Source organism: Rhipicephalus microplus, chromosome 5, assembly GCF_043290135.1.
Source record: "Rhipicephalus microplus isolate Deutch F79 chromosome 5, USDA_Rmic, whole genome shotgun sequence".
In the NCBI taxonomy this organism is placed as follows: domain Eukaryota; kingdom Metazoa; phylum Arthropoda; class Arachnida; order Ixodida; family Ixodidae; genus Rhipicephalus; species Rhipicephalus microplus.
In genome coordinates, this window is record NC_134704.1 from 49,644,673 (window position 1) to 49,657,701 (window position 13,029).

The following is a 13,029-nucleotide window of genomic DNA, read 5'->3' on the forward strand; positions in this document are numbered from 1 at the left end:
CTGGGGTTCTTTAACGTGCACCCAAATCTGAGCACACGGGCCTACAACATTTCCGCCTCCATCGGAAATGCAGCCGCCGCAGCCGGGATTTGAACCCGCGACCTGCGGGTGAGCAGCCGAGTACCTTAGCCACTAGACCACCGCGGCGGGGCGTCCTTAGTGCACAACATGGTTAGGTATGCAGATATGGTAAATTTGAAATAGTGTTCCATTCTTCACAGAGAGAATGTTTGTCCTCCTTATTACGTATAGAATCGCAGATAATATGAAACTCTCTTATCTAGCTTCATAAGTTTCGTTGAGGTGTAGCTAGTTAGAAGCAGCATCAACATAGCCAAGCCAAACAAGGTCGAGGTAGCCACAGAAGTGATCCGGCGTTTTGATACTAGAGTGTTTGTTTTCTTTCTTTTTTTTCGAGCGTAATGCACCAACCTGCAGTGAATGCTGATCCGTCGTAGACGTTTGACGTCTCCCTGTACGGGCTGTCGGCGCCGCTCACGTCGTGGTGGTCGCGGCTGATCACCACTGGGCCCTGTCGGGGAGCAAGTAAACGAAAAAAAAAAAAAACCTACAACTCCAGTGCTTAATTTAGTATTACTACTGCTCTAATCCAGCGCCAACACTGTGGTTGATGCGCTGCCAACGTAGTTCTTATGGAGGTCTTAGAGTAGTTTCAAATGTCGTGGTACATGTTGCGCTGACGGTAATTCTTGTGAGTGACTTTGGTGTCCCTAAATCATGCGCTTAATGCAGCTGCCGTAAAACACGAGAAAGTGCGCAGCACGGGGAACTCGGTGATTACGCCGGCAATGGCGCCTTTGCCACCTCTTGGGCAATCGCGTGCTTGCCGAGCCAGTGGCGCCCTTCCTTTCGCATCGCAGTTATCAGCGGGATGCTTCTATGGCCCCCGGGATGGCGAGTGCGCGGCGTGTTTGCCCGCCATCTCGGAGGCCGTGGCGTTTCAGGAGAGTTTTCCGCGATTTCAGGTTAATTATAGCTAATAATACTTAGTTATTTATGTACTCAATATTTTTTCGACCTTTTTTAGTTTACTTTGCACTGGTTTTGAGCGTTGTTAGATTGTCTCAAGGCTTGTATTGACCACTGTTCGTCCGTGTAATATGAAACGGTAGACAAGCCGAGTCCCTGACCACAACGGGTGCCGAGCCCTCTCCCATACGGAGAGAGCGAGCGCGTGGCTTCGCGTTGCCAAGCGCCCACTGAGACTCTCTTCATGGGCGCGGCGCCAAAGCCACGCGCAGACGCAGTGCAACAGCTATGTGTGGTCTGGCCTTTAGGGCCGTTCCGTGCGCTAGCTGCACAGCCGCAACGCACGTGCCGGCCTACCTGCCACACCCAAGCGGATGGTGAAATAGCGTTGCCAATCGGCTTGTTTGTCCCCCGCTTGCGTGCGGCAGAGGTCCCGGCACGTGCGTTGCGGCAGTGCGGGAAGCGCGTGGAACGGCCCTTAACCCCTTGGCTTCCGCACTCTCCGCGGCCGGTCCCGCCTGGTATTCCGCAAAATAACTGTCGCGCCCAGATGCAAAATAAGTTGGCGAATATAAATCGCAATAAAACCCACAAAGAACGTCCTAGAATAACGAATCGTGTTTTATGCTGTTAGCAATGCTTTACTGCAGTCACTGTTTCCGTACGATTTTCGGCTGTGAAAAACATTCAAGCACAAAAGCATGTGAAGCGGTATTCTTCATATTTTTCGCACTCCGAATTGCTGTCGGACTTTTTACCGTGTGCCTTGAAAGCGAACCTCAGCCTTCAGAAATTATTCTTTAAGTTGTTTGGAGGATATGACGAAGAAAATGAGCCCAGTTTCGGTGGCTTGTATACGTGGCAGGAGGGCTTTTGCGCGATGCCAAGGTTCGAAAAAACCGGTAAAGTTTGCTCCCTTCACCGCTAATAATTACACACACACACACACACACACACACACACACACACACACACACACACACACACACACACACACACACACACACACACACACACACACACACACACACACACACACACACACACACACAGCTCAAACAACGGAAAACTATCTCCATCTGGCGGAGATCATATGCAGCAAACAGCGAACATCAAATAATGAGCTGCCATTTATGAAAAATTGTCAAAAAACAACCATTTTTTAAGGAGGTGGTGTTGGATGGTAAAACTTCATTTCGTCAGAAAGCAACTGGCGATGATTCCGTGTTAGATGGCCATCAACCCAAGGTTGGCGGTGACCTGTGTGGCCCACTCCACGACCCGTAACTGGACGACTGGGTCTGAGCTGGTCAACACGGTTGTGATTCACCGGTAAAAGCGTTTTTCGCCTCGTCATCAAGGCCAGCCGATCACCGGCTGCGGACGCCAATGGGCTATAGGCCCGACCACACACACCCGTTGCAGCGCGTCGACGCGGGGCTTTTTTGACGCGTCGCGGTGCCCTCTCCCTATGGAGAGAGTGGGCGTGCAGCTTCGTGTATCTACGCACCCTCTCCCCATGGATAGAGACGATGCATGGCTATCGCAATCACGTTGATCGCAATGCCGCGTCGCGGCGCCGCATCAAGGAAGCCATGCGCTGACGCACTGCAATAGGTACGGGGTATGCATGGGGTCAGGCTTTAATGCACTTTAGAAAACACGAAGTTATGGCTGTGCCTTAGAAAGAAAAAAAAAATGAGGGTTTGTGAGCGCGCAAAACAAAAATGGCTAGCAGTCTTCGAAGTTAATGGGAAAGCGTATGGAATTACCTTTTAACGAATCGCATCTGTGTGCATCACAGCGCCTGCGCGTCCCGCTGCGAACCGGTGCGATTTGTCGAAGATGCTATTAGAAGAACGCGATACTGTTGTGTAAAGATGCGCTGCATAGGTGCACGACGACGAGTGACGCAAGAAGTACAAAGTGGACAAAGACCTCGCGCAGAACACGTGCGGCGCAGGTTTGCGTCGGCGGTCGTGTTATTTTTTTTTTCTGAAGAGAGATTGCTTTTTACTGTGCGATAAAACCTTACAGTCCGTGCATATGCAGTAAGACTCGTGAGTAATTCAAATGGTGAGCTTTACACACTGTGCAGAAAAAAAAAGAAAGAAAGAAAGAAAGAAAAGAAAGAAAGAGGGAAAGAAAGAACGAAAGAAAGAGAGAAAGAAAGAACGGAAGAAAGAAAGGAAGAAAGAGAGAAAGAAAGAACGAAAGAAAGGAAGAAAGAGAGAAAGAAAGAACGAAAACATGCTACCAATGAAAAGATCAACGCATGCCACGTAATGGTCTCCTTAGTTCGCTTATGGTTATTCAAATGAAAGTGCATCAACGTTCCTCGATGAATGCACATTTCATTGTTTCACTTTCTTTCCCTATTTCTCTCTGCGCACTCGAGAGCTTTCGGTGCCGATTTTTCTACTTTCCTGTCGTGACTTTCTGCATCTTGTGTTATTTATATTCGGACACCTACTTTGCGGCTAATACCCATTATAACGGAATATTGGTCAGTAATCTTGTGTGAGCAAGTGTGGCCTCAATCAAAGGCTGCTGTGTCAATCAGGGGAAAATACACCATAAGCGCTCGCGGTGTCCCGTCCTTTCACCTGTTCGCGTTTTTGCGCGCTGCAGTGACTTTTTTTTTTCGTACGTGTAAATCAACTCGCCCGAGAAGAAATGTTATACTCGCGTTTCGTTGAGCGCAAAGTTACACTTGACAACGGAAGTCAACGCTACGCGTTGAGCGTGCACGTACCTTGAGCCGTCCGTCCCTAACGGCGCGATTGAAAGCGAGGGCGATCTGCGTCCTGCCCGTCTTGTCCGAGTACAGGATCCGGGCCTGGGAGCCGACAACCTGCGAAAGCACCCAGCCATTAATTGCGGACAACGCTCGTATTATGCCCAACACAGTTCGCAATAGCTCGAACTTGCTAGTTTTCCGTTTCCCTAAATCTCTACCCAAAAACTGCGTGATATCAGTTTGCAGATAAGAATTATCACAATTGCTCGGACTGCCGGGTTAGTTGTTTTTGAATTTTAACGAACTGAAGTTATTGCAAACGGTGATGGACAGAAAGACGCCTGTCCCTGCCTATAGCCCTGTATTTGTGTGCGTTTTCATTTGCGCCAATTTTAGTTTGTTTATATTACCACCACTATATGAACAGCACGGCAAGGATATTGGCACGGGGGAGGGGCAACACCTTTCCCCATTCATTGCCTACCACCTTCCTTTTTTCTCACGATAGGGAACATTGTCGAAACAAAATGCATTAGCTCCCGCATTTTTTAGCCTCATCGCAACCGCTCTCTGTCGAAGGAGCTCATTTTGTTTGTGAATGTACGTGCCACCCCCCCCCCCCCCATCCCCCAGTAAAAAAAGATCCTGGCGCTGACACAGACCTAAGAGGCTACAATGAATGCATGTTCGGCGAAAGGACACTCGGAAAAAAAAGCTACATAATTAAACGTGTGGGAGTGGGGTAGCCGGCATTCCATATTTATCAAGTTACTGAATACAGCAGACAAAGAAGCAGAACAGAGCAGTCAAATAAGTGGCAAGCATGAGAGCGCGATGCGATCTTCAGTGTATGATCTTTGAGTGTTGCTGTACTAAAGAACAATGAGAATGCTGTTCTGTAGTGTTTGTACCTAATTTTCCTGTTGTGTAGGTTTAGGTGCTGGACCTTTTAAATGTGAGAAAGTGTGTTGACGGGAAATGATTCGTGATGGAAGGTGTCAGTATATTGTATGCACGAGAATTCACTCACCAGATTGTGGTCGGCCGCCTTCTCAATCCAGGCGATGTTGTCCCTGTATTGCTGTTTCACGTGCTCTGGCACTGCGGTTTGAGAGTGAATGCATCGAGTGCTTGGATTGGGTATGTCGGTTGCTTGAGTAATGTGGGTGGATTCAAGGAGTAGATAAGGTTCATTGAGTAGGTTACCAACTCGCCGCACTCATCAGTCAGTGAGTTAGTCGATTCGATGTGGAGAGTAAGTGAGGGACCTTTGTAGAGGTGAGCGCAATCGTGTTATTAAGGTGGTTGATTCTTTTGATTGCAGATGGCTACCTTAAACATCGATAAAAGAAAAAAAGTGCCGCAACTGGATGGAGAGGGAAAAGCACGTGTTTCTTCTTGCTCGGTTAGGCGCTGTTTTTTTTTTTTTTTTTGATGCCTCAGTTGCGTAGGCAGGCTTAGTGTGTTGCTTCAATTGGTAGCGTGAGTGCGTTGAATAAGTTGGTTGTTTCGGTTGGTAGCGTGTGTAGCTTGGGTGGTAAAGCAAGTGGAACGGTTAGTGTCTGTGAACGCAACAACTATATAGACTCAAAAGGTCAGCATTGAAAAACTAGACCTCACTGAGTATAACCAAAATAAAAGAGGAGCTTTTCATTTGTTTTTTTTTCTTTTTTATCAAACGTGAAAGTTTGCGGACACTATAGGTGCCCTAAAATAGCTTAGGCTTGTGTATTTTTCAGTTCCATGTAGCAGTGCACACAGAGAAAAAAAAATTCAACTCACGATTAAAGAAATATAGCCTTAGGCAAATTTTGACCGTATATAATTGATAGTGGTGCATTTTTAACGATATCGAATTGCAAGTATCGTCTTACAGTACACTTGACCGTGCAGCGTGGTTTGAGTTCTACATATAGCGTTACAGAAAGCTATTGTTATAATTAAACTTTTCACTTGGACTCATCACGTACCGTTCGTCTTGACAAGGTCCTTTAGCACAGAAGCGGCCAGTTTATCTGTCAGTGCCAAATCGTCCTTTGATCCGGACAGGCAAACCCATCTGAAATATTTTTTTTTCATTTTTATATAAAGTTGGGACGCATACTATATACGCACCGTGCTTTTCCATGATAATAATAATAATAATAATAATAATAATAATAATAATAATAATAATAATAATAATAATAATAATAATAATAATAATAATAATAATAATAATAATAATAATAATAATAATAATAATGATGATGATGATGATGATGATGACGACGACGACCAGTTATTTTCGTACTGCCCGTGCGCTCCGAGAACGTCCGAGTATTGGTAATGTGTTTAGAAAAAGTGGTTAACGATTTAGAGTATTCGGTACTCTGCTATGGGAGAGCTGAAAGCCGTCCAGTGGGCCTCACGCTTGATGAGGCCCCATTTACTGCTGTAAAGCGAATGGTAATTTTGTGTGTTTAGAAAAAAGGTTTAACAATTTACAGTACTTGATACTGTACTATGGGAGAGCTCAAAGCCGTCCCGCAGGTCATCGATGGAATGCAATGTTTACTAACACATGCCTTTGATGACATCCGCTTAGTGGTGGTCGAAAAGAGCTTTAGAAAATAGCCCACTCATTTCCTACAGTTTCCTTTCTCTATTCGGCAAAATATATTCAAAGAAATGTTCTTTTGAGCTACACAAAAATTAGAAGAGATTCCCTTGAACTTTACGCACGCTCCTTTTATCTGACAAACTAAGAGGCTTTCCTTACTTTTGAAAAGAACTTGATAACGTACTTATAGTTTTGACTTTGAGAGCTGGCGAATGAGGTGACCGGAAGTTTTTGGGGGTACAACGCTTGCAATCTTGAAACCGTCTATAGAAGCGTGTACTAAGTCATATTGAAAAAAAAAATGCAATACGGAGTCATAAATAATTTGACTTTCAGGAATTGTCGCTTAAAAAACTGCACTAAGGGGAACATCGAAGCTTGCCGTGAAAAAAAAATTCACAGCATATTCACGAGGTGAATTATGACGAGTGGGGCGAAGTGAATGAACGGACGGATGAACGCGTGGACCGATGGACTGAGGGACGCACGGACAGACTGACGGACGGTTCGCCTCACCCATCATCATTCACTCCGTGGATGTGCTGTGACACCGTATTTATTGACATGCAACGCAACTGGCTACTACGACTATACGACGAGTATACGACAACACGGCACATACGACCCACGGCGTAAGGGGCTTCGCCCCCTAAGAATCCGTAAAAATGGGTTGTGTAGAGCCGACGTCTCAACAAGCGGACTTGTCTTCCTCAGGGTTAGAACACAACTTTCTTAGAACATAACTGTTCTGTGCTAGGGATTGTCGTGTAACGTAACACTTTCCCGTCCGTGTGAAACGAACTTGTGTCACGGTATGGGACACATTTGCCGCCTCCCCTTAATGACACAAAAGGCTGAGGTCGGCCGCCCTCCTGCTCCCCGCGACACCCCCTCCCCCCCCCCCCCGCCTCTGTTACTCGCCCATATGGTTAACACTGCCGCACTTGAGTGCCCCTGCGTTTTTACCGTGCGCTTTTGCAGCGATACGCATTTGTTTCATGATTTATACTCTTTTTTTTACAAAGGAAATTAGGCCGTTTTAATGAAAAAAAGAAACCATTATCTAGACCAAACTACTCAGATACCTCTGTTACCTTGTATGTTTTTCGTTTCATGTATCGTTTTTTTTTTTGTATTATAATCTGCCTTCACGAATGTTCTCTGTTGGCATCAAAGTTCTTTGCTGGCACGTTGGGCATCAGTTTAAAAAATAGGTACACTACATTCCTGCTAAAGCAACTTCTATTACTCTCTTTTCTTGTATCGTGCTGAAAAGTGTGACGAATTCAGTCGGAAGCGTCTTGATAAGCTGAAAAGCTGGACAGAGCATCGCGACATGCTCCTGGTACCGCGAAGACAGCTGTTGCTCGTCCCTCTTTTTTTTTTTTTTTCCTATGAGCCCGCTTCAACAACTCGAAAAAACACATGAATATTTTGTACTGCGACCAGCGTGACAGATGAGGCGAAAAAAAATAGACACATTGCGAATCTTTCAACAGATTTACAATCCCACGATAGCATACCTGAAGGGTCCGAAGCCGAGCGAAAAGATGTCACTGCAAAAATGGTAATAAATAAATAAAGTAATTAAAAACGAAATAAGGATTCACTCAAGTACACCACTATGCGGTATTCAAGACTCTGCATACATGCAGCACGCAGCAACATCCAAAATCTCTCACCCCATTATATCCTGCACGTAGGAAGGATAGCGAAACCTGATTCCATTGTGACCGACGTCAGCGCCTGCAAACACGCAAAAAGAAAGTTTGCAAGCAGTTTTTGAAGAACACGCGAGATGATTCCGTGGTTTTTTTTTTTCTCTTTAAATTAACTCTGCCATTGTTCTTTTTAAAAGTTACGGAGCTGCGTTCACAAAGTTTTTCCGTTCGTGCTTGATTGTTGTGATTGGCAGTCCACCACCGCTGATGCTTCAACCGTGGGTATCTAAATTTTCTCTATACGAACAAGCTTAAGAACGTTCTTAGATACTAGTCCTGACAAAAAAAAAAAATGAGACCAAGTCCACTTTGCGGACACTGTTGAGGCAACGAAGTTGTCGCCTTCCTTCGTCAGGCTTACCCGCGTATATATCTTCGAGCACTCATCTTTGTCGATAGTTGTGAGCGAAAAAATCATCGTCTTGTCTGTGACGAAAAAAAAAATCAAGAAAACTGCTAATAAAATGAATAATAAAGGTTTTCTGCTCGAGTGAGAATCGAACCCTAGCCACCGGCGTGTCAAGCAGATGTTCTAGTACAGAGCTTCGGAATCGCTTGACACTGCTTCGGGGAAAAAGAAAAAAAGAACATTACATGAATGTTATTTTTTTAAATTTAAATATTTACATACATCAGATCAAGCACCGTCATTTTCGAGGTAATCTGTAATATTTCTATTATATAAGCTTCATTATTCTAAGACTGCACAATAATTTATACAACCACTCAAGGCTTGGCCAATCCCCCACAGTGGGTATGTGCCATGGGCATTAGATGAACAAGATCAACAACAAGAATGTTAAGTAGTGAAAGGACTCTCTTAAACGTATACTATATTTTCGTGGCAAAACCGTGGAATCGCGTCAGGTGTCACAAAATACGTGAGTTGTGCAACGAGTGGGTATTTTAGAAGCCCACTCATTACAAAGTGCTCAGACATATTTGATCGCCATCAGCTGCAAAATCATCAACAAAGTGAGCAGCTGCGTAGGTTCGTCTGTTGCCTCACGGACGCGCGATGGGCCGTTCGCTGGCTAGCAAAAGTAGAGAATTGTGGCGTAGTGTGGACTCAACAAATGTACTTGCAGCAGGCATTCTATAGAATAGTTTGAGACGGCCAATGTTAAGCGCGCAGTCGTTCGTTTTCACAAGGCACGGTTGCGGCAGGCGGCGAGAACCGAAGCGAGGCTAGCAATCGAGAAGAAGATGCCCACGGAGCCCGATCATGCTGCCGCGTTTTGCTCTTCGAGGCGAAGTCTTCCAAGTGTTTGTTTCATTATTTTATTTCTTTGTGGCAGTGATTGTCTTATGTGATGGAGGAACAACGTTCTCGTTGAGTCGGCGTAGAAATGCTTACGCTATAAGGGGGAAAAAAAACGTGGTTGATCCCTCTTTTTGTGAATCTGTCTAACACGAAAGTGAAACGCACGTGTCGTCGCAGACGTAGTTGAGCGTTGATTGTGCATTGTTTCGACACAAGGGCGAACGAATGGATGCTACAGAAACAAATTACAATGTCACGCGAAGAACGAAGGGCAGCTCGAAACTTGCAGCGCGTATCTCCGCACGAAATGAGCATACACGGGACGAGTGCGGACAAGCAACTGTCACAGTTCGACAACTAAGGCACGCTGATCAAACAGAAAGACGCACGAATTCATAGATAGATTGATATGTAGGGTTTAACGTCCCAAAACCATTCTGTGATTATGAGAGACGCCGTAGTGGAGGGCTCCGGAAAATTTGACCACCCGGGGGAAAGACGCACGGAATTAGTGTGCGCGTATACACAGGACGAGCGCGAATAACTGTCACAATTCATGCTTCTTCGTGTGCGAGCAGCGTGCTAATTACGTAAACGCGGCCGCGGCAGCAAGCGAAGTGACCTTTGTGCTCTACCGAATCACGAGTCTGTTAAGCGCGCGCGCAGAAATGACCACGCTTCGAGGAGGCGGTGCTTACCGAAACGCGAGAGGCGACGGTCTTTAGAGCGCGCACAACGCGAGCACCTTGCGCCATCTCGCTACTGATGATGAAAGCGCGCTGAAGTTATGAAGCTCAGAGGACTGTCAAACGGTGGCGTATATAAATGGCTTGCCGTTAACAAGATGGAGAAGGTTTTTTTTTTTTTGTTTCTGTGGGGTAGTGGTTAGCGTTGGGCGCTGAGGAGTGTGAGGTCGCTGGTCCGCCGCTTCGCTGCAGAACTGTTTCGTCTCGTTCAGTTCTTTGCAATCCGTTAGTATATATTTTAGCATATATTTTACAATGTCATATCCGTGACATAAATACGTCATTGGAGCCGTGATGGACCCCAGCATATAACACTTTCGTGTTAAAAAGAGTATTGTAGATAAGAATCTAGTCTTAAATTGGGCAATAGTCACATATATTTACACAGAATTCTGTATAATCTATGTATACACCCAGAGAACCGTAGATATAAAACTAAATTTTGATATTTGGCATCAGTGATATGTATTTACATACAATTGTGAATAATCTGTACATAAATTCCGATAGCGAAATGCTAACAATACATCGCCAGAGTTGCATCAGGGGCATGCGCTTACGTAGGATGGTGAATAATCTTTATCAAAGTCCAAGAACCAGAGATCTTAAGAAAATATCAGGGTTGTCGTCGTATCTGTTTGAATAAGTGATTAATTTGTCTTTAGAAGAAACGATGAATGATTTGGAGTGTTATGTGGATTTCACTACGGGCCGCACCGGAAAGCGGCTCAGTGGGCGATGTACTCTATGAGAGACCGGTAAGCTGTCCCCTAGAAAATTTGCTCAGAAATTGTGGTTAACGATTTGGAGCACTCGGTACTCTGCTGTGGCTATGAAAGAGCTGAGAGCCGTCTCTTAAACGAAGCGCGCTTTTCCTCGCGCTCCCAACGAGAACTGTGTGTTTAGAAAGAAAAAAATGGCAGCATATGCAAGGGGTGAATGATGGATAGCGGAACGAAGCTGGGTCCGCACGCCGCTGCCACGCCGCTTCGGCCTCCCGTTATCGTTCGGCGGGATCTTATCGGCGCCGCCGCGCAGCTTCACGGCACGCTTCTGCTTCGCACGGTCTCACATCGGGGTTCCGTTTTCGAGCGCGAGCCGCCGCCGCCGCCTTGCGCGCACGCCGCTCTGCAGCCTCGTCCATCCGCCGACCTTCTGAACGCGTGCGCGCACCGAAACGGCTTTTATTTTACTACACTACACCGTACGCTGCCGCCGACGAACACGTGATTGCCAACGTCTTCGTGTGACGTCATTTTTTTGTTTTGTGTGCGCTCGCACATCGGCGTTCTGTCTTCGAGTGCGAGCCGCAAACTATGAATCATCGGCTTGCCGCATCCGTTCGTCGTCTGTCTGTTTCACGCACGGACGGACGGACGCATCTATCTATCTATCTATCTATCTATCTATCTATCTATCTATCTATCTATCTATCTATCTATCTATCTATCTATCTATCTATCTATCTATCTATCAAGACTTGTCTAATCGTTCTTACCTGCCCTGGATGCTTCGAGGAGAAAGGCGTTACCGTAATCCCAGAAGCACATGCCTCGCTTCGTCATCTTGTTGATCGCCGTCACGTGCCGCCGGAGGCTGGCCCCGAGAAAGTGAGAAGCAGTGTTAGGGTTAATTCATGGTGGCTTCGCTAAGCAGTCCGATACGATATACTACTCACAAAAAAAACAACAAAAAGAGTGCTTTTTATCACACAGGAGGCGGTTAGTTAACATGGCTGCAACGAGGTAACTATATATACGTTTCAGCACAAACAGACAGGCACGAACGCACACACTCAAGAAAAGAAAGCATGCTCTCTACGGGAGTAGCCAGGGCTTGGGGTGTTGAATACGCTCTCCCCTCATCCCCGACATCTTCGTAATCTGTATCTGCTTATATAGGCGCACACACACAAGACATACAAACACGGGGGGAGTCTTAACCCCTTAATGAATTAAGGGTTAAGACTCCCCCGCATAAATCTTTCATAAATTTCTCGCTAAGCACGTCATGGCTTCCTCTTACACCTTCGGTTTCTGCCATGTCTGCACTCATCTTTCTCTTGAAGGGTGAACATGTCGGCCATTTGGTTCCTTGGGCGAAGCAGCGTGAAAGACGGGGACAGTAAAGGCACCCACACAACCACACGTATAGCGCTGCCTGGCAAGTAAGAGGCAATGTAACTGTTTGATATATTTTCCTTCTTTTTTCCTGTCCCTATTGTATTGACGATGACTGATACGTGTACGTGTATTTACGTTCTTGGCCGCAACAATCTTCACTTGCCAGCCGGTGGTAGGTGGTGGTGAAAAAAAAACATTTATTGAATCTATTTACAAGTGAGAGATAGGGGCGGCCTTACAGGCCGACCCTGTATAAACTCCAGAAGGAGGCCTTTAGGGCCGACCCTGTATAAACACCAGAAGGAGGCCTCTAGGGCTGACCCTGTATAAACTCCAGAACGAGGCCTTTAGGGCCGACCCTGTATAAGCACCAGAAGGAGGCCTTTAGGGCCGACCCTGTATAAACTCGAGAAGGAGTCCCTATAGAATGGGGGACCCCTGTGGCTTCCGCGGCGGCATGCGCCCTGGCCAAGAGGGCTCTTGGACCTTCCAAGGCCGAGAAGCCGTACGCGTAGTTGTATGTGTGCCTTTACTCTCCTGGTATTTCGCGCTGTTTCCCCTACGACCCTCCATATACTATCTTCCTCTCCTTAACCCTGGTACCTCCTCTCCGAGCCCGGGTAGCCAACCAAAACTTCCCTAGTTAACGTCCCTTCCTTTCGATGCATTATTTTTATCTCGCATTTGAGAAAACGGCGTCTTAGTGTTATGCGCATAACATCACATATAAATTGAGTTTAATAAAGTAGAGGTTTTTGCGGAAGCCCGTCTGGTCGGGAAGCAGCGTGATGAAAATTGAAAAGACACCGACCATAATGAAAATTCGGCAAGTATACCTTGGGA

The 13,029-nt window shown here is 46.1% G+C and overlaps 1 protein-coding gene across 2 annotated transcripts in view; it reads right to left on the minus strand.

Moving 5' to 3' along the window:
- LOC119174585 (urocanate hydratase) overlaps window positions 1-13,029 on the minus strand; it is a 60,794-nt gene that overhangs the window by 13,852 nt on the left and 33,913 nt on the right. For both annotated transcript variants that reach the window (XM_075895399.1, XM_037425569.2), the window contains 7 exons: window positions 11,562-11,659; window positions 8,015-8,078; window positions 7,856-7,888; window positions 5,701-5,789; window positions 4,761-4,831; window positions 3,746-3,844; window positions 433-532 (listed from right to left, as the gene is read on the minus strand). In XM_075895399.1, the coding sequence (XP_075751514.1) occupies window positions 433-532; window positions 3,746-3,844; window positions 4,761-4,831; window positions 5,701-5,789; window positions 7,856-7,888; window positions 8,015-8,078; window positions 11,562-11,659 (554 nt within the window). The remainder of the gene's footprint in view (window positions 1-432; window positions 533-3,745; window positions 3,845-4,760; window positions 4,832-5,700; window positions 5,790-7,855; window positions 7,889-8,014; window positions 8,079-11,561; window positions 11,660-13,029) is intronic.